General features: G+C 56.4%; 2 protein-coding genes across 2 annotated transcripts; both read right to left on the reverse strand.

The window, feature by feature from the left end:
• Positions 1 to 2,496: 2,496 nt before the first annotated feature.
• LGALS1 (galectin 1) lies at positions 2,497 to 6,063 on the reverse strand. Its single transcript, XM_004418124.3, has 4 exons — positions 5,953 to 6,063; positions 4,621 to 4,700; positions 2,996 to 3,167; positions 2,497 to 2,696 (listed from the first exon to the last, which is right to left on the reverse strand). The coding sequence occupies exons 1-4, from the start codon at positions 5,959 to 5,961 to the stop codon at positions 2,550 to 2,552; spliced, it is 408 nt and encodes a 135-aa protein (XP_004418181.1). The 5' UTR covers positions 5,962 to 6,063; the 3' UTR covers positions 2,497 to 2,549.
• An 8,380-nt stretch (positions 6,064 to 14,443) lies between these two features.
• PDXP (pyridoxal phosphatase) lies at positions 14,444 to 21,426 on the reverse strand. The gene is made up of 2 exons (XM_004418123.3): positions 20,815 to 21,426; positions 14,444 to 15,791 (listed from the first exon to the last, which is right to left on the reverse strand). Exons 1-2 carry the CDS (start codon positions 21,386 to 21,388, stop codon positions 15,475 to 15,477), a joined length of 891 nt encoding a protein of 296 aa, XP_004418180.1. The 5' UTR covers positions 21,389 to 21,426; the 3' UTR covers positions 14,444 to 15,474.

Genomic DNA, 21,426 nt, shown 5'->3' on the forward strand with positions numbered 1-21,426 from the left:
ACGGAGGAAGAAAGATGAGGGTCTGGCAACCCCACCCAGATTCCAGAAGGTTGAGAGCCCTTTACTGCAGCTCACAGTCTAAAATACCCGCCGCCCTTTTTGGGTTGTTTTCTCGTTGAAATTATTCTTATGTTTATTGATCACCTACTGTGTGCCAGGCACAGCAAGAGATGGCACGTTCTCTTAACAGAAATGATTATGATGATGATGAGCAAAAAGAATAACAATAGCAGCTGCCGTTTATTTAGCTCTTTACACAATTTTCTCTTTTGCGGTATGAGCCCCATTTTACTGAGGCTCAGAGAGGTGCAGTCATGTGCCTGAGGTCACACAGCAAGAAGAGCAAGTGCTGAGGGTGGGCCCAGGTGGTCCAAGGGCAGAGCTCTACTTAGTGCTCTGGTCCCAGTTTCATAGGCTCTGGGGACACACCGAGTCTTAAAGATGTGAAGGAAACCAACATTTACAGACTCCCAACTATGTGCAGGCACCATGCATTTCTCTATGTTATCTCAGCTAATCCTTGCAACAAACCACAGGGTAGATACTGGTATTAATGCAATTTGATAGATGAGGGAACTGAGGTTCAGAGAGGTTGAGTAACTGGTCCTAGGGCACACAGTGATGGAGCTGGGGTTTGAACAGAGGTCTGTCTGACTCCGAGCCTAATTTCGTTCCTTCACACCTGTGGTCTCTCTCCTTATCTGCCCCGGGGCGTTCCTCTGCCCCCTTGTAGTCCCAGTCCAGTATTGTGGGTGTTCAGCCAGCGTAGGGAGAATCAGTGTGAGTGAACTGTGGGGACCAGAGAAAGGCAGCTGAGGGGGACACTTTCTCCAATGTCCAGCAGAGGGCGCCCCTCCACCGCCGGCCTTCCAAAGCTGTTTCTCCCTGGGTGGCCACTTGGGTGCCCCAGGAGAGCCTGGAGATTGGGTGTGGCTCATGGCAGCCCCTAGCCTGTGCGCTCCAGCCTCCTTGGCCCTCTTGTAGAGATATGCCCCCAGGGGATCCACTGAAATGGGAATCATCCACCCAAAGGGACCCAGGGACGAATAATGACTCCTAGTTTACAGTTGAGGAAACTAAGGCTGGCGGTGAAGGAGACCTACCCAGGGTGCCACAGCTGGTGCCGGCTGTCCTGGAGAGGGAGATTCGCCAAGCCCCTGCCCTACACACCCCTCAGGAGACAGTGCCCTGGGGTCCTGGGGATCCCACTGAGGTTCTGATTCTAAGCTGTCCAGAATATTGGCTCAGTCTCCAGGGACTGTTTCCCGGGGAGGTAGGGGCCCTGCAGCAGGGAGCAGGAAGGAGAAGGTGCAGAGAAGTGGTCAGTCTGCAGGGTGGCCCAGGCATCAGCTCAGGTCCCGTCCCTCGTGATGTGAGGGTGGTGGGCTGGGTTGAGCATTGCGCTCCTGGGTACCAGAGCCTGGCTGGTCTTGGAAGACACATCCTCTCTGGAAACCAGGAGAGGAGAGGCTCAGCCAAGGGAGTCTCCCACACTCCTTTGCTCTCCAGGGAGGAGGCTGTGGGCAGCAGGAGGCCTCTGGGAGCCTGGAGGCTGGGCTTCAAGCCGGCCGCCTGCCTCTAATTCTTGGTTCTCTGCAGGGGCTGGCATATCCCCCCCTACACCCCACACCCCAGTTCCTCCTATACAGAGACAGGCCAGCGGTTGGTGCCAGGGCTATCGCCCAAGCCCATCTGCCCAGTGTTGGGTTGAGGGTCCTGCCCAGGGCCACAGGGCCAGCAGTTTCTAGACTAGCACCCTAGCCGCCCTTACACTCCAGCACTGGGGTATGTGCCTGGGGAGCCCCACAAGGCTCAGCGGGGCCTGCACAGACCAGGGAGTCATGTCATTACCCAGAGCCTGTTCCCTCCCCTTCAAATTGGGGTAATAACATCTCAAGAGGTGGTGCAGCTGGGACGGGAAACCACTACCCGCTAAGCGTTTCCCAGCCACTAAATCTGTCCTCCTCCTCACGGCTCATTGAGTCCTCACAACAACCCTACGATAGGCTACGTGCTGGTATCGCCTTGTATAGATGACTAAATCGAGGCTCAGAGAGGTTAATGTGCCCAAGGCCACACAGCTGGTAGCCCCACACTGTCTGAACCAGCTCTCTTTCTAGCTCATGAAAACAGATGAGAGGGACCCCAGTCATCCTTCCCTCCACCCCCCTCTGTGCTGCCCCGGACACCAGGGCATGGATCCATCTTGTCCTGGCCTCTTGGCCCCTGGTTTCCTTTATTCAACGTCTTTTGGACACCTACTGTGTGCTGGGGCCCGCTGGGCTGGGAGCTGTCTGAGGGCAGGGACTGGGTCTTATCTGGTAGTCACCGAGCCCTCTACCGTGTCCTGAGCCCTCTGCTTGGCCCAGGGGACCCAGGGGAGGAGATGTCACTGGCACTTAGTGCATTGAGGAAGTGAATGAAGTGCAGGAAGGGGCAGAGCCTGGGGGTGCTGGCGGAACCCCCCTCTTCACCCCCCCACACACAGGAGGCTGGTTCAGGGGGAGAAGAGGCAGCTGCCTTTATTGGGGGCCATGGGCCAGCTGGCTTCACTCAAAGGCCACGCACTTGATCTTGAAGTCGCCGTTGGCTGACAGGTAGTTGATGGCCTCCAGGTTGAGGCGGTTGGGGAACTTGAACGAGTATCCGTCTGGCAGCTTGATGGTCAGGTCCGCCTGGTTGAAGGAGATGCACACCTGGCGGTGGAGAAGGGCAGTGAGCAGCGTGGACCCCACAGCAGGGGCGACGGCGGCAGGTTACGGGCCCTCCCCGAGCCCTTTCCTCACGCGGCCCTGACCCCACTTCACGGGTGAGCTGCTGAGGCTGGGAGAGGGGACAACACTCACTGGGATCACACAGCAGGTGAGGGGGGAGACAGGAGGGGAGAGGGGGGAAAGGTGGGGAGGGCATGGTGGGACCTAGGTCTCTGGCCACTAAACCCAGCCCCGCCCCAGTCCCCGCAGCACCCTGCCCCTGGCCCCCAGCCCCAGCCCACCTCCACGACACTCCCGGGCTGGAAGGGGAAGGCCGACTCCCGCTGCTCGGCGCCCCAGGCCCCGCCATCCCTGCTGTTACACACGATGATGTTGGTGTCCCCGTGCATGTTGAAGCGAGGGTTGAAGTGCAGGCACAGGTTGTCGTTGTCTTTGCCCAGGTTCAGCGCAAAGCTAGGGGCAACAGGTGGGATTGAGGCCTCCTCAGCCTGCTGCAGCCCCCGCGGTCGGCACCGCTCGGTACCCCACTAATACTCCTAGCCGGGAGGACTCCCTTAGCGGGGAGGAGGAAACCTGGATTCTAGTTCTGGCCCTGCCACCTCCTTGTTGTGTGACCTTGAGCAAGTCCCTGCTCCTCTCTGGGTCTCAGTTTCCTCTGCACAATGGGGGCTGCACAAGAAGGCCCTCTTAGAGTCTTGCTGGGCTGACAGCCAAGGCTCTCACAAACATTAGTTTGTGTCCCAGCCCCTTGGGTCAAGGTCGGAGACTCCCTCTAGATGGCGACCTCCGGGAGGGCAAGTGTCCTGTCTGTCCTGTATATCTCTGTACCCCTGGTGCCCGGCATGATGCACGACACACAGTAGGTGCTCAATAACCGTGAGGCAGCGAATGAACAAATAATCATTAATAATACATGTGCCGGGTGGAGATAAGAGCCACGCCCAGCTCCGAGGGCTTCCTAAGAATCATATGAACAGCGCACAGGGGGTGTGCAACTCTTTATCACGTTATCGCGGTCATTAGCACCGTTATTGAGAAACCCAGCATCTCACTTCCTCTGCACAACCACCTCTCCCCCCATTAACTGATTAACACCCAGGATCGGTGTGGTCAGGTGACTGATCCAAGGTCCTGTCTGTCCTGTATATCTCTGTACCCCTGGTGCCCGGCATGATGCACGACACACAGTAGGTGCTCAATAACCATGAGGCAGCGAATGAACAAATAATAATTAATAATACATGTGCCGGGTGGAGATAAGAGCCACGCCCAGCTCCGAGGGCTTCCTAAGAATCATATGAACAGCGCACAGGGGATGTGCAACTCTTTATCGCGTTATCGGGGTCATCAGCACACTTACTGAGAAACCCAGCATCTCACTGCCTCTACACAACCACCTCTCCCCCCATTAACTGATTAACACCCAGGATCGGTGTGGTCGGGTGACTGGTCCAAGGTCACATGGTTGCTGCTGAATTACTGATGGGTGAAGGAAGGACGAAGGAATGAAAGGTTGAGTGAGTGAGGAACGCAGGAGAGAGGGACCTCAGAGGAGAGCAGGGAGTGACACCCTCCCATCCCCTCTTCCCGTCCCCCGCAGCCTCAGGTCCCGCCCACAGCGGGGGCCGGGGGCCGGGGTGGGGGGGGCAGCCAAGGTAGGTGAGGCCGCAGCTGGTTTAGTTTAAGAGGCTCCAGCTGGAGGGAAGGGGGCGACAATGGTGCCGGCGGAGGAATGGTCCAGACCCTGCGGAGGAAGTGACTCATCTGGACAACGCAGCCTCAGCGGCCGCCGGCTTTAACCCCTTCCCCCCAGGGAGGAGCGGGGCCTGGCCAGCCACGCACCTACCAGACGCGGGGCAGGGCCCTCGGGCTCCGATCCCCCGCCGCCCCGCCTTCGCCCCCTCACCTCTTGGCGTCGGGGGTCACCTCGCCCCGCACTCTGACGCACTCCCCGGGTTTGAGATTCAGGTTGCTGGCGACCAGACCCTGCGCAGACAAGACCACACCCAGCCGGTCAGAAGACCCTGTCCAGGGTGGGGTGGGGTGGGGCGGAGGTCGTCCCCACCCTGGATCCTCTGACCAGGCCAGCTGGAAGCCTGGAGAACCTGGGTGCCAGTTCTAGCTTCTCTTTCTCTGTGTGGCCCTGGGCAAGTGCCTATTCCTAACCAGGTCGGTTTCCTGTGTGTAACACAACTGAGGTTCTAGAAGCCAAGATCTAGAACTTTGTGCAGTTCAGCTTGGGGATTTTGGATTCAGAGTGGCCTAGGGTGCTATGCCCCATCGCCTCACTTAACAGATGGAGAGAAACCAGATTCAGGGTGAGTCACACTGCGAGTTGGTGGCAAAGCAAGGTAAACGAAGGGGTCTGCTCCTCTGCTGGAGAAGAAGAGGCCTGCAGCTGGGGGATCCCCAACCAGCCCCTTGGAGCCGGCTCCTCTGTGCAGAGAGGTGCAGGGGCTGGGGAGGAGACCCCTAAGGAGCTCTGCACCCTCTGCAGAAGGGGAGAGCCGCCAAGAGCTGGAGTCTGCAGCCTGGCTGGCTTAGGGTTAACAAGATTGAGCCCTGAGCTTAATCAGTGCGAGTGGTTCCTTCTGCCAGAAATTTGAACTCTTTCCCTTGGGGCCTAGAAGATTCTTGCCTCCTTCTCTCTCCCTTAGCTCCTGACCTCCCAGCTTGTGGGAGTGGGTGGTGGGGAATTCCCCCAGCCTTCGCCTGACCGGCCTGGACAGAACCACCCTCCACCCACTAACCCAGGCAGGCCCCCTCCCAGACAGCCTCTCAGATCCCGGCGACTTTTCAGAGCTCTCTAGAGCAGAGGGTGACTCTGCCCTGGCTGGTAACTGGGGACAGCTGCAGGGGGGAGGGGACAGGAGGCTCTTTGGAGTGGAGGAGGAGGGGGAAGGAACAGTGGCCTGGGAGTCCAAAGTGCCCCCCCCCAGTTGGCCACACCCTTCCCACTCCCATTTCTCAGAGAGCTGCAGAAATGTCAGACCTTGGCAGAAAAAACTGTGCTGTCAGACCCTGGAGGAATCAGAAAATTCTTAAGCCAGAGAAGGCATTGGGGGACCATGGCGCCCACCCCCATTTTACAGATGCGGCCACTGGGCCCAGAAAAGAAAAGGTACTTGCTCAGGACCACACCGTGGGGACTAGAACCCAGATCCTGATCTGCCCCCACTCTCCCCTGGCTGTCTGCCCCCACCATCCCTGGGCCTTGGGGCGGGGTCCCCACACTCACGCAAGCCATGACTGAGGACTCGAGGATGTTCCTGGGGACTGCGGCACCAGCTGTCTGAAGACTCCACCGGAGAGATGGGCCCTGGGCGGCTCTCGCCCTTTTAACTGGACCAGACCCTGGTGAGCCCCGCCCCTTGGAAGCTCAGCCAATTGTAAGTCAGGAAAGGGATGGGGGCCACTGGAGGCAGAGTCAATGGAATTCTGAAGCTGGTTCTGGAGCAGAGGTGACCAATCAGAGTGGACACCCCCCCACTCCTTCTTAGTCACTCCTCCAGGGTCCAGGCTCCACCTCCCGTTCTCCTTCATCCCTCCCTACCCCCCATAAATTGTGCTGTGGTGGGGATTGGGGGAAGCCAATGGAAAATAGTTTGAGGATGAGCTAGGCCCAGGAGTTGGCGGGAAGGGGGCCTGGGGCCAGCAGGCTGAGCTCAGGGGGTACCCAGAGAAGATGGCTGAGGGGGTGCAGGGTCCTTCAGGGAATTCGAGCTGGGGCTCCTGAGGCTGCCCCTGGCAGGGACCAGGGCGTGGCCCGCTCTGCAGACCTCTGCAGAGGCCCGGGACCCATTAACCACAAGGCCCCACCCTGGCCTCCCCCGGAAGCAGGGCTCGTGTCTGCCGCTGTGCTGGGCCCGTGCCAGGCCTGATGCGGCCGCCAGACTTGGGGCTCAGGCCTCGGGCTTCAGCACTTCTGAGGGGCTGGTTGGGGATCCTCCAAGAGCCCCTGCCTGACAGGCTCTGACCTGTCTGAGAGGGTCAGGCCTGGGAGGGGGCCCAGGGTGGGCCAGGCCAGGAGGGGTTGGGGGTCCCTGCTCTGGGCACCCCCTGCCCACTCTCCTCACATCTCTGCCTCCAAGGCCAGGCCTTTCCTTTCCCCAACCGGTTAGCAGATATTTTACTGGGCACCTACCGTGTGTCCTGGCCCTGAGCTGGCCTCAGAGGATTCCAAGATGAAACCCTCCCAGTCCCTGCTCAGGTAGCCCATTGCTGGGGCAGAATCTGGCCATGAAACTAACCAAGAACTGGTGTGATGCTGGCTCTAAGGGAAGTCATGAGCAAGCACCACGGTGGGGTGGAGACTGTCCAGAATGTGAAGAAGGCGAGTCTTGAAGGATGAGTGCAGAAGGAGAGACTGGTGTTCCAGCATGGGCAAAGGCTCAGAAATGAGAAAGCATGGGTCTAGGGACTGTGAGCATCGGGGCATGGCTGGAGTTCAGGGTGTGCTGGGGAAAGATGGCGCATGAGGCTGGGAGGCCAGGAGTACCTGGATCATGAAGGGCCTCATTGAGGGGCTTGGACATTGTTTTATCTGAGGGTGCTGGGGAACCACAGAAGGTTATAGGGAGGGTGAGTATTGAGGCCAGATTTGGGCTGCAGGGAAGATCAGTGTAGCAATAGAGTTGAGGGTGGGTCGGAGGGGTACTCACCTCGCACCCAGGAACCAGTGGGGAGAGGGGCATGGGGAGCACTGGGCGAGGTAGGGGGCTTGCTAGGGGAGTTGTCAATGGGACCTCCTTCTCCTCATTGCCATCCCCCTTCTGAAACTGCCAGCACCGAAGAGGGAGGAAGATGCAGACCAGGAGTGACTCACATCTGGAGGCCAGGCCAGCAAACCAGCCTTGCCCTCCGCTGCCTCCCCAGCCCACCCTCCTCCCGAGGACTGAAGCCCACCCTGGCACAGGAGGAGTGGGGAGTGCACGGGGCCACGGGAAGGCCTGGGGAGGAGGCTGGGCCTCACCCCCTGCAAGCCCCTCCCCCCTCCTCCCTTCCAAGCGGGCTGCCTCAGAAACCAACTGCAGCTGCTTCACTTTTCCTCCAGGGCCTCCCCAAAACCTCAGCATAGGCAGGGGCGGGTGGGGCCAGCTCTGCTGCCTTTCCTCTGTGCTCCCCCTCCAAGGGCCCAGACACCCTCTCCATCTGATGGAGAAATGGCGGCATTTCAGCAGGAGTCCTGCCCGGGGACCAGAGGTGCTTCAGGCACAGTCCTTACCCAACTGCCATCAGGTGGGCCTGGCTGCCTGTTCCAGCCCATAAGTGGGGCTCCCGGGGCCCCAAGAGCTGCTCCTCCATTCTTCCCCCAACCTGGAAGACTGGCCCAGCACCAGGAAGTGTTTGCTATTGGATGAGGGGCTGCTTTCTTCCCCTCCAGGGTCCGGCCAGTTGAGGGCTGGTAGAGAGGGGGCATGGCATTGTGAATAGGCCCCGTGGAAAGGCCCCTTTGGGAGTCTGGAGACTTGGATTCTGGTCCTGGCTCTGCCATGCCCTCCCCAGGGCATCCTGGCAAGTTGCCTCTCCCTGCTTGCCTCAGTCTCCCCATCTGTAAATTGGGGAGGTGAAACCCTGCTCTCCTGCACAAGGTTAGTACAGGGTGGAGTTCAGGTCTGTTGTACTCGATAGATGATTGTTTTTTCCACAGTCTTAGAAGGTTTTAGCCTCCCTCTTGTCTGTTTTCCCAGGCTCTCCCACCCTCACCTCATCCCCAACAGTCCCCTCCTGCCTAGGCTGGCAGAGAGTCTCTCCAGATTCTGGGTCCCCTATAACAAGGACTGTGGTTTTCCTGGGGGAGGCAGGGACAAGGTGCACTGTGACCCCACTCCCACCCCGTCCTCAGGGTCTCCTAGTGGTGGCGCCCACTTATCTGCCAGGCCCTGTGCCCGGCGCCGTGCTTTCATACATTATCTCATTTCCTCCTCACCTCCCCGCTGCTTCGTGTCTGCCAACTGGGTTGAACGTCTGCACAGGGAAACTGTGCAGAAACGAAGCTGACGTTAGAATTGGGAGAAGAGAGGCGAGTCCTAATTTGGGGTTGCCTGGCTGTGACTGTGGCCAAGGTCCTGGACTTCTCTGAACCGTTTCCAGGCCGGGGATGTGGGAATGTTACCCACTCACCAGCTGGTTGGAAGATTACAAGAGTGATGTGTGGGACTCAGCATTAGTTCTCTCTCCTGTACCCCCCAAGGCCAAGGCCCCCCACCCTGGGGACTCTCCTCCTCTCTCACCGCCCTGCAGCAGAGGCGGCGAGCTCTCTGGAATTCCTCTATTCTACAGGCTGGTCCTGCGGGCTGGACCTTGGCTGCTGCCGTGAGAAATGAGCGCAGCTCGTTTGGACTGGGGATCCAGGCCCTTCCTAGCCTGCGTCCTCCTGCCCTGCCCGCTCCTGCTCTTTCTCTGTGAAGGCTGCGTCTCCTCCAGCTGGCAGTGGTGGGGAGGGCTGCCAGGCCCACGAGGATACCATCCGCAGCCCCCAGCAGACCTGGCTGGCCTGGCCCGGGAAGGTGGGGCTGATCAGAGCCAGCTCCAGAGTCCTAGAAGTCAGAGCAGGGAGGGACTGCAGAGATACTGCACCTGACCTGCTCCTTCATTTAATGATGCAGAAACTAGCAGCAAGAGTGGCCGCTTGGCCAAGGTCACACAGGGAGCTAGCGCTGAAGCCCTTTCATCTCCTAAGCCAGGGAAAGCACACTGTGCTCCTGGGGTACCTGGACCTCAAGAACGATCTTTTCTGGATCCTGCTCCATGAAGGGTAGGAAGGACTAGTGGGGGGTGCCCCCAACTTCAGGCACTTTTCCAGCTGGTTTGTGCGAGAGCCCTCCCCCACTTACCTGCTGATCCGTTCTCACCTCTGCCTTTGCTGGTGCTGTCCCCCCTGCCCAGACAGCCTCCTCCTCAAACACAGTGGACCTGTCACTCTCGCCCTCCCACCTGGTGTCTGTCCCCCTTCTGAATACAGGCCGCTGCTTGCCTTTGGGGACCCGCTCTTCCTCTCATATGAGGTCTGGGCAGGGTCCAGACTCTGTCATTCATTAGCCCTCCAGGGCTCAGGCATGAGTCCGTTCTGTTTTTTTTTTTTTAATATTTTCTTTTGAAATAATTATAGACTCACAGGAAACTAAGAGCTTTTTAAGAGCTTAGAAAATATTTGAGACCTGAGGAAAAAAATGTGTTGGCTCCAAAATACTAAAATTGCAGAGCTGAAATTCATAAGTGTTTACTGTGCTCCAACTTAAAACTTGGTAGTCATAAAAACTGTATTACATTCGAAAACAATTTTGTAGGTTGAATTTACTTACTTTGAAAGTGTCCCGGGCCGGCCCTGTGGCTTGGTGGTTAAGTGCGTGCGCTGCAATGCTGGTGGCCCGGGTTCGGATCCCGGGTGTGCATTGAGGCACCACTTCTCCGTCCATCCTGAGGCCGAGTTCCACATACAGCAACTAGAAGGATGTGCAGCTATGACATACAACTATCTACTGGGGCTTTGGGGGGAAAAAATAAAATAAATAAAATCTTTTAAAAAAAAAAAAAAAAAAAGAAAGTGTCCCACGTATTCCTAGAGGTTGGTCACCCCTAAATTAGATCCCCACAGCCAAATAACGTCTAAAACAAAAGTATAAAAATACCTTGAGGGGCTGGCCTGGTGGCGCAGCATCTGCTTCGGCGGCCTGGAGTTCGCGGGTTCGGATCCCGGGCGTGGACCTACGCACCCTTGTCAGGCCATGCTGTGGCAGCGTCCCACATATAAAGTGGAGGAAGATGGGCACGGATGTTAGCCCAGGGCCAGTCTTCCTCATCAAAAAGAGGAAGATTGGCAACTGATGTTAGCTCAGAGCTAATCTTCCGCACACACACACACACAACTGAAAAATGTGTAACGGGGCCGGCCCGGTGGTGCAAGCGGTTAAGTGAGCGCGCTCTGCTGCGGTGGCCCGGGGTTCGCCGGTTTGGATCCCGGGCACGCACCAACGCACTGCTTGGCAAGCTATGCTGTGGTGGCATCCCATATAAAGTGGAGGAGGATGGGCATGGATGTTAGCCCAGGGCCAGTCTTCCTCAGCCAAAAAAAAAAAAAAAAAAAGAGGAGGATTGGCAGATGTTAGCACAGGGCTGATCTCACAAAAAGAAAAGAAAAGAAAAAGTGTAGCAAAAAACCCCACAAACCCCTATATATATATATTTAAGGTGGGATATGGATGCATTTTAATGTTTTCTATCATGGGCCTGGGGCCTGTGTTATTAGGAGAGTTTTTGGCTGCAAGTAACAGAAAAATCAACAAATTGCTTTAAAATTAAGGAAAACTTTCGTATAACAAGAAGTCTGGCACTAAGAGGTTTCCAGGACAGCTTAATTCAGTGGCTCCATGAAATCATCCAAGATCTGGGTTTCTGTCTGATCAGGGATTGTGGCCGGGGAGACGGTCCATGCTCTTCTGCACAGCCGTAATCCACGATTAGTCCTTGCTTAGGCAGATGAGCTGAAGTATTTGGGATGAACTGTCTTTACATCTGCAATGTCCTCTCCAATGAATCAGTTTAAAAATGTAAATATATATCAAGAGCAATTAAGCAAATTGGGCAAATATTAACAACTGGGAATCCAGACGAAGGGCACGTGGGTGTTCGTCGTGCTGTCCTTGCGCCTTTTCTGTTGGTTTGGAACTTGTCTAAATTAAAAGTTTAAATTAGAAGCGGAGTGTGACATAATAAGAAATGTATATTTGGTCTCTGACCCCAGTTCCTGACCCAGAGCTCCTAAAACCCTTGTAATTTCCTAGGTGCTAGGGTGCTAAGAGCATCTTGTGTTCTAATATTTGGTCTTTGACCCCAGTTCCTGACATAGGGCTTCTAAGTGCCTTGGAATTTCCTGGGTGACAGGAGCGTCTTTTGCTCTAATGAGGTGTCTCCGGGTGGGCTCCTGGATGGCTTCAGCATGAGGGCTGGTCACCAGAAAGACCAAGCCATGAGCAGAGGGTTGGAACTTTCAGCCCCACCCCCCATCCTCGGGGAGAGGGGCTGGAGATTGAGTTCTGATTGATCATCCCTACACGATGAAACCTCCATAAAAATCCCTAAACTACAGGTTTGGGGAAGCTTCGGAGTTGGTGAACACATCTGCCTGCCGGGAGGGTGGCACACCCAACTCCACGGGGACAGAAGCTGCTGCACTCGGGACCCTTCTGGACCTCACCCTCTGCATCTCTTCGCCTAGCTGTTCATCTGCATCCTGTATCATATCCTTCATAATCAACTGGTAACCTAAGTGTGTCCCTGAGTTTTGTGAGCTGCTAGAGCAAATTATCAAAACTGAGAAGGGGGTTGTGGGAACCCCTGATTTATAGCCAGTTGGTCAGAAGTGCAGGTGACAACCTAGGACTTGTGACTGGCATCTGAAGCGGAGGGCAGTCTTGTGGGACTGCGCCCTTAACCCGTGGGGTCCACGCTAACTCCGGGTAGTGGCAGAATTGAATTAAGTTGCAGGACACCCGGTTGGTGTCCGCAGGAAACCACAGAATTGCTTGGTGCAGAAAACCCACAGTCGGTGTCAGAAGTATTCTGTGGTTGGAGGAAACAGTTTTCCCTCTTAGTTGGTATCAGAGAAGGGGATTTGCTAGAGTGGCCCTGGCTCATGGAAACATGTGGTTTGGGAAGAGAAAGGGTGAAAGGGCGGGGGATGAGGAACTTCTGATTCCTGGGCGGCCATGTGGTCACCCCTGGTCCGGAGCAGAAGCTGTGTCACTCAGTTACTGAAGGTAAGAGTTTCCAGTGGAATCTAGAGATGGCTCCAACCCCCAGGAGCTGCTTTACCAGATGCATAAGGAAATGTGAAAAAAGTGAAGTGTACAGGCCCTTGGTTATGGTTATCAGTAACAGCAAAAATGAAATAAAAAAAGTGCTGGGTGGGACCTTGATGCTGGGCCAAGCTCAGATTTCAGTGAGTATGAGCTTCAGCCACTCGCCTCAAAGCCAACCCCAAAGGGAAAAATTATGCAGAGACAACAGAGAGTACCTCTAAGGCCTCTGGTCATGAAGAAAGTCACCAGCATAGGGGGAGGGCAAAACCAGGAAACTACTGAAACCAGGGGGTATAATGCGCAGGAGCTGTTTCATTTCGTGGATCAGGGCCATCAGCTTCCTGAAATATTAACAACTGGGAATCCAGGTGAAGGGCATATGGGCGTTCATTGTGCTGTTCTTGCATTTTTTCTGTCGGTTTGAAACTCATTTAAATTAAAACGGGGCGGGGGGAACAATCCCAACAAGTTCTTCCCATCTTTCTGCTCTGCCACCTGAAGCAGAGTCACAAAGCAGAGAAATCTGCTGGGTCACACCTCATGATCACAAAATGGCTGCAACAGCTTCCACACCCACACCCCAGAAAAGCGAGTCTTTCCTCCATGTCCTTGAAAAGTGAGGCAAACATTCCCAGAATCTCCCAGAAGACCTCCCCTCAGAAGCGCATCACAAGTCCATGGCTAAACTAATCACCCACTGGAAGGACTCAACCATGACTGGTTTAGACTCAAGCTTTAAGCCACTAGAGAGTCACTACCTGGGACTGGGTGCCTCACCCCACCATGTGCTCCCCTGCAGGAAATCGGGATTCTGTCAGCAAGGAAGAAGGTGGGGAGTGGCTGCGAGGTCCAGAGTGGGGCCAGGGGGGCAAGCACTCCCCTCATCAGCGGGGCACATGACCCGGGCTGGCCAAGAGCTGTGCTCTACACCCCTGGGCACAGTTCTGAGATGGGCATGTGACCCCAGCCAGGACGATGAGTCTGCCCTGGGATGCTGGTCCAGTGAGAGGCACCCACCGTCTGGAAGGCATCACAGCTAAGAGACACACCCGGAGGCTGCTGGACCACCTCACAGGGCAGCCAATAGACCCCTGTGTCTTAGCAGGTTGACTGAGTCTCTGTTGCAGCCAGAAGTCTCGAGAGTGCACATCTGCTCCATGTCAAGACGCAGCCAAGCTCCATCAAGCACTCCCTCTCCCAAGGAGAATCTCACTGGGGAGAGTCTTCCAGACCGTGAAGTCCCACCCCTCGCTCTACAAATGAGGAAACAGGCTGAGCAGGAAGGGGCCCATACAAGCTCAAGTGACAAGTGAATGAGCAATAGTCAGGCCTGGAACAGCCACGGCACCTCCCCACACAGCATCTGTGGGCCTTTCTGGGCTGCCCCTCTGCCAGCTGATGGCGGAGCACCTGCTCTGCAGGAGGCACTGGGATGGAGCGATGTGGGGCCGGTGGGGCAGACAGTCACAGCAGCATCCCCCAAGAGAAGGATGCCTGAAGGAGGGCCCCCGCAGCATCTCACCTGAGCTCCCAGACAGCGAGGACCTGTCTCCCCCTCAGGTTCTACAGAGAGGGGGCTGCAGCCTCCTGGAGTCAGCCGACACAGGTTCAAATACTGCCTCAGGGGAGCACGCTTTCTAGACGTGTGCTCTTGTGTAAGCTAACGTCGTGTTTCTGGTCCTCAGTTCCCAAGTAGTAAAATGGGATGAGGAATACAAGCTTGCTGGGTTTTCCGAAGGACTGAAACAAACTGGTAGGTAAAGACTCAGGGAGGCATGAAGTGCTATTGAGTCAAGATGCTCCTGCACAAAGAACACTCTGGAACTGGGTTGGATCGTTTCATGCAGAGGAACGTCTTGGTGGGCCCATTCTAGGGAGCTCTTCCTCCTGCCCCGCCCCATCCCGCCCACAGACTTGACCCCACACACATTCCCACTCACACTTTATTAAGTCCAGGAGGACTGGTTACAACAGGGGTGGAGGCAGTGGGGGAGGCCCAGCCCCCACCCCCACCATCACTGGCACACCATAATAAATAAATAAATAGCTGGGGGTGGGCACGGGGCAGAGGTGGCACAGCAAACACTGGCAACACATGGAGGGACACAAAAGCCCCCCCTCCTGAGCTGTGGCCGCCATCAGCACTGGACTAGTACCACGATCAGGGAAGGGCAGGGCTCCTGGCTACAGAAGCCCCCAGAGCCACTGAGGGCCCCCCTGGATCGTGATCTGTGGAGGAGGGGTGTTTTCAGCACTTGGACCCTTATTTCTCAACAGAAATCTGGACCCCTGGCTGGTTCAGTCAGACCCAGATTGTCAAGAGGCCGCTGTCTCTCTGACTTCTGGATTGTTCTATTCAGGATCTAAGTGACCAATGGGTCATTATTACCTGGTGTCCTGATTGGTCCACTCAGGCTCCAGGACATCAGAGGATCACTGTTACTTAGGCTCCCAATTGGTCCACTTAGGACCCATCAGTGCGGCTGTCATTTGCCTTCTGACTGGTCCATTCACGGCTCAAGACAACAAAGGTTCATGGGAGCCTAGACCTCTGATTGGTCAGCAGGACCCCAAGGCCAGGACGGAGGGGCAGGTGGAGGTCTGCAGTCCCAGGGCAGGGTAGGGGGTTAAGTGCTCAGGGTTGGGGGAATCTTCAGCCGGCATCAGGGCCCAGATTTCAGGGAGGGGAGGTCACAGGGCAGGAAATAGGGCCACCTGGCTGGGTCAGGCCAGGGTGAACCGGTGGGGGAGGGGGGCAGCTTCTGGGACAGTAAAGAGCACCCAGCCACCGCTAGGAAGGGGTACAAGGGCCCTAAAACCTCCCTGGGTCCCAGCCCCACCAGGGTGCAGAAAGTAGGGCCAGGGAGCTGGTGGCGCTTAATGTGGCCCTCGGCCCATCGCCTCCATCTGTGGGATCAGGGAGGGGGAGGGGTGGGGCCCCGGTTGCAGGCCGGGTGGGCTCAGTCCTCCAACCCCTCCATCAAGTCCGCAACGCTCTCCACATAGTAATGGGGCACGAGGTCCTGCTGGCCGGCCGCCAGGTAGGCCTCGGCCTCCTCCAGGCGGGAGACGCCCGTAAGCGTGAGCACGGTGGTCATGCCGCAGCGGTGGCCGAAGAGGATGTCGGTCTCCAGGCGGTCGCCCACCATGAGCATGCGGGCGGGGTCCACGCTGAAGTGCTCTGTGATGCACTCGAACATGTAGGGGCTGGGCTTGCCCACCACCAGGGCCTGGCGGCCCGAGGCTGTTTCCACTGCGGCAGCCAGGCTCCCGGTGCCTGCAGGGAGATGGAGACTCTGTCAGTACGGGGGGGTGGGCGGCCAGGAAGGCATCCAGGCCCTGAAACTGGAATTCTCAGGGAGGGAACTTATCAGGGGGCTAAAATGAGACGCTGAAATGAGCCAAAAGGCCTGCTTCCAAGTCTTAGTGTGGTGGTTAAGAATACAGACTCTGGGGGCCGGCCCAGTGGCCTAGTGGTTAAGTTTGGTGTGCTCTGCTTGGGCGGCCTGGGTTTGGTTTCTAGGTGCGGACCTACATGACTTGTCAGCGGCCATGCTATGGCGGCAACCCACGTACAAACTAGAGGAAGACTGGCAAAGATGTTAGCTCAAGGCGAATCTTCCTCAAGAAAAAAAAAGAAAAAAAAGAATACAGACTCTGTAACTGGACGCCTGCATTCAGACTCCATCTCCACCTTTCCTGGGCAGGCTATTGAACCCCTCTGGGCCTCAGTTTTCCCATCTCTAATATGGCACTGATCTCATGGGTGTTTTGTAAGGCCTGAATGAGCCACTGCATGTAACTGAGCCTGGCTCACTCAGTCCTGCCTAAAGTTCACTATTTCACCCTGGCAGCTGTGTGCCTTCAGGCAAGCCGCTCAACCTCTCTGAGTTTCCTTGGACTCCTTGGAAAAGGAGGATCCAAGTAATGCCTACCTTCAAGGAGGCGCTGTGGGCATCAGAGGGGCCCGTGCTTTGGAAATGGAAAAGCACTTAGCAAACAGCAGTTGTGGTTACTGCTACAAGAATGTGCGCTCCTGGTGCCAGAAACTGGCACCACCCACTGGGAACACAGCAGGTCACAGAAACGTTCGCACCTCTGACCCAGTCCACCTCCGCCGGGAAGAGGATCACAAGAAGAGAATTCAAACTGGAGACAAAAAGCTACATGCTTGAAGATGTCCATGGCCACAGTAACTATAATAAGCAAAATTGTGGAAGGCGCCCAAGTGTTTAACAATAGGAGGGCTGTTTAGAGAAGGAGAGTTGTGACTCCCAGCCCAGTGCCATCCTGCCCCACACAATGAGGCCACTGTGCCCGGCCCACAGGCACATCTCGGTGCCAGAATGTTCTGCCTGCACACTAATGTCCCTGAACAAATGATGATGATAATAATCACAATTTTTTTTTTTTTTGCTGAGGAAGATTGGCTCTGAGCTAATATCTGTGTCCATCTTCCTCTATTTTGTATGTGGGACGCTGCCACAGCATGGCTTGATGAGCAGTGTGTAGGTCTGCACCCAGGATTCGAACTTGCAAACCGGGCTGCTGAAGCGGAACACACGAACTTAACCACACCACCGGGCTGGCCCCTAATCACAACTTACTAAGCACGTCTAAAGCGCCTGGGCTGTGCTGGGTGCTCAAGGACCCCATTTTACAGATAAGGGTTGCACAGCTTAGTAGGTGGCAGATGAAGGATCTGCGTTCAGGTGGGTCTGACCCAGTCGTGTGCTGAGCCAGCTTGTACTGGGTCAGGAGTGCTGAATGTGTCATTTTCAGGGATTTTGTGGGCTGGTCCTTAAACAAAGTCACTATTAAAAGTCAACTTATATGGGGCCGGCCCCATGGCTTAGTGGTTAAGTGTGTGTGCTCCGCTGCTGGCGGCCCGGGTTTGGATCCCGGGTGCGCACCGACACACCGCTTCTCCGGCCACGCTGAGGCCGCGTCCCACATACAGCAACTAGAAGGATGTGCAGCTATGACATACAACTATCTACTGGGGCTTTGGGGGAAAAAAAATAAATAAAATTATTAAAAAAAAAAAAAAGTCAACTTATATGAACTTACAATCGCATGAATTATGTTAGAACAAAGTTAAGAAATTCTCAGAACTCATCAGTTCCTAATTATTGTACCATTGTCTATGCTCTTGGGGTTACTGACATCTGCCATGATGGAAACACCATACAGTGGAGTGTACATATCTTCCCAACTCCATGGACAGGGAGTAAACATCGGAAGCTTGAAATGGGCCATAGTGGGAGTATTCACACCACAGAATCTGGCGAATGGTGTGAATCAGGGCTCCCCCAGTTATGAAACCTTCATCAGTACATGACTGGGCTGACCCCAAATGCTCTGGGCCTTCTGTCTCCCTTCTCACAGTAATGACCAAAGGCACAGAAGGTTAATGCGGGCACAAACACCAAGAATCCTCAGCCCTGCGGCCCCCCAGATGAGAAGGAACTCCCCCAGTGTCACAAGATGAGGGCAGAGCTGGCCCAGAGCAACACGCTGGGGGTTCTCCCTGGCGTCTGACCTAGGGCTTGCCAGCTTGTTTTCTTGAGAACTGGGGAGGAAAGAAAAGCCATTTGCCCGTAGGTTAGAAATTCCTTCCAGGATGGGAAGGACTCAACTGAGTCACCCCAAGGTGTTGTTCTCAGCTCAAGAACGGTCTCAGCTCTGTTAGCAACTTCCTTTCCCACCAGGACAGAGCTGACCACTCTTGGCCCCGACGTCCTGCTTCGTTCACTCAGTATATACTGAGGCCCAGCTACAGGCCAGGCACCAGCCAGGCAGTGGGGACGGAGCAGTGAATGCAACGAAGATCCGGCCCCGGGGGAGTGAGCATCCTGGCAGGGGAGTCTACGAAGGGAACTTTGTCCTCACACCACTGTCATCCACTTTTCTCAACATCCTGTCATCCAAGCTGTCACATGTTTTGCTGGTGACGTGCTCCTAAGACAGCAGCATTTCTATTTGCCAGCTCAAGTGGCTGCCATGTGGTCTAACAAGGTAAACACGCCATTTAGGAGACCCATGGGGCAGGGGAGGGGAAACTGGGACAAGAGAGTTGCATCATTTCAGATTTATGCATAACGGGGGCCTTTATTAATATTTTTATATCACTTTCAAAGCTGCACCATTCAGTCGGGCACAAATAGGACAGCAGTGCTGTTTTTAAGCCTCTGTCTCCCCCTCTAGGCTGTGGGAACAACCAGCAGAGCAGGCGGGCACAGCCAGGTGGGTGCTGGAGACCTAAGGGGAAGGCATGGCAGGGCCTGGGCTCTCCTCTGCTCCTCCACACCACCCTTCCTGAGCCCTGGGGGGCTTCTTAACCCACAGCCTTACCCCGAGCTCTGAGGCCTCCAGGGAGAAACTTACTTTTCATAGCACGGCCCAGGGCAGGCAGAGCTGCTGCAGCTGGGAGCCCTGGCCAGAGCCCTCCCCTTGGATTTAAGGGAAAACTGAGACTGAGGGGGTCACACAGCAAGTAGGTCTGCAGCCAAGCTACGACAGGCCTAGAACTATAGATTCCCAGCCTGGAAGTGGTCCTACCATGGCCCAAGCCCTGTTCCATGTTTTATCCCCTAGAACCCTGTCCTGCACGATGCCTCCTCCAGGAAGCCTTCCCAGATCCCCTCAGCTCTAGGCCCTCCTTGCCACTGCATCATAATACTGTGTCTACTCTTCGCTCAATACCACCCTGCCCCCCAGGATGTGGTATCAATGACCGTCTGGGTCAGTGGTCAGCAGAGAGGGAGTGATGGAGATTCGTCCTGGCCCTCAGCCTACTGGCTGGGGTACTGACTCATCTACACACTACTCTCAGCCTCTGCTGCCATCTGCTCTTGTCTGACTTGAACCCTCCAAGATGTAGGAGCCTCCGCCTGCTCCTGCCTCCTCTGCAGGTCTGAATACCCAAGATAACAGCACCGAAGAGCTCTCCGTGGAGGGTGGGGAGGCAGGGGGTGAGCACAAGTGCCAAGTTCAGGTCCCTGTGCTCTTGAGCAGCTCACATCCCCTCTCTTAGCCTCAGTTTCTTTTCTTTTTTTTTTTTGGTAAGGAAGATTGGCCCTGAGCTAACATCTGTTGCCAATCCTCCTCTTTTTGCTGAGGAAGATTGGCCCTGGGCTAACATCCGTGCCCATCTTCCTCTGCTTTATATGGGATGCCGCCACAGCATGGCTTGATAAGCCATGTGTAGGTCCACGCCAAGGATCCAAACCCGCGAACCCTGAGCCAAAGTGGAGCGCGCGAACTTAACTACTATGCCACCAGGCCAGCCCGCAGCCTCTGTTTCTTTAACTGAGAAGTGGGACAATAACTCCCATCTCCAGAGTAATGTGGAAACTAAATAAGAACAGATATCAGAAGCTGGCCCAGTGGCACAGTGGTTAAGTCCACACACTCCGCTTCCATGGCCCAGGGTTTGCAGGTTCGGATCCCGGGCACGGAACTATGCACTGCTCATCAAACCATGCTGCGACAGCAACCCATCTACAAAATAGGGGAAGATGGGCACAGATGTCAGCTCAGGGCTAATCTTCCTCAGCAAAAAGAGAAAGATTGGCAAGGGATATTAGCTCAGGGCCGATCCTCCTCACCAAAAAAAAAAGAACAGATACCAAGATGCTTCATAAAGCTCTTAACATGAGAGGGCTCGGGATACAACTTCCATCACCTGAGCACCTACCAGTGCCAGGCACTCACCCTGATCACTCTCCCCTCGGATGAAACTAGCACGGTTAGCATTCCCATTTTACCCCCAGGACAGAGAAGCTCGGAGGTTATGTAACTCGGCAAAATAACAGAGCCTGGTGCTGGAACTCCAACTCGGTCAAACTCCATCCACCTCCTGTGCTCCCCACACACCTGCCTCCAACCTGCCCCTGGGAATGGTGCTCCAACCTCCCACAGAACAATCCTTCCAGGCTTTGTCCCCACCTCTCCAACCTCACCCCGACGGTGGGTGGGACAAAATGATAGGAGTCTTTGAGGCTGGTTCAGGAAGGCCAAGGCCGGGAGTCGGGGACCTGCAACCCCCTGAGCCACAACGGGCTTCAGTTTCCTCATGTGTCCAACGGGGACCCCACTGCTGCTCCTCCCAGGGTGGCGGCTGCAAGAATTACCAGACGTGGACACGTGGGTTCTTGCTGGGTGGGGGCCGCCCTCGCATCCCTCCTGTTCCCCACCTGTCACCTGGAGACGCCCCTTCCCCGCCCCTCACCCCCAAGCGCGGAGGTGAAAGCGCAGGTCGCCCCCCCACCTCGCGTCCCCGCCAGCCCCGTGCTCACCGGGGGTCCGGCTGCCGTCGCTGAGCGGGTGCCACGGGTCGCGGTCGGTGGCCACGAGCAGGCAGTCGGGGTCGCGCAGGTGCGCGCACGCCTCGCTCAGCTTGGCGAAGGAGAAGTGCTCGTCGTAGCCCACGAGCACGGCGCGCACGCGCGGGGCCGCGCCCGGGTCCTCGCCGGGGTCCCCGGCCAGGCGCAGCCCCGCGGCGCGCAGCTCGGCGCGCAGCCCCTCGCCGCCCAGCACGAACACGGAGCCCGGCGCGTCGGGCGGCCCGAGCAGGCGCTGGCGCAGCAGGCGCGCGGCGCACACCGCGGAGCTGAAGAGCTGCTCGGCGCGCAGCCCCCCGAAGCCGAGGCGCGCGAAGCGGAGGGCGAGCTCGGGCCGCGCGCGCCGGCTGTTGTTGCTCACGAACAGCGCCGCCTTGCCGGCCCGCGCCAGCCGCTGCACCAGCTCCGGGGCGCCCGGCACGGCGCGCTCGCCGTTCCACAGCACCCCGTCGCAGTCGAACAGGACCCCCTGAGCCCGGCCCAGCACGTCGCGCAGACCCGCGCCGCGCAGCCGCTCGCAGCGCGCCATGCAGCCGGCTGGCTGCCCGCACGCACGCACGCACGCCG

Source organism: Ceratotherium simum, chromosome 25, assembly GCF_057802395.1.
Source record: "Ceratotherium simum simum isolate JZ-2026a chromosome 25, ASM5780239v1, whole genome shotgun sequence".
Classification (NCBI taxonomy): Eukaryota; Metazoa; Chordata; class Mammalia; order Perissodactyla; family Rhinocerotidae; genus Ceratotherium; species Ceratotherium simum.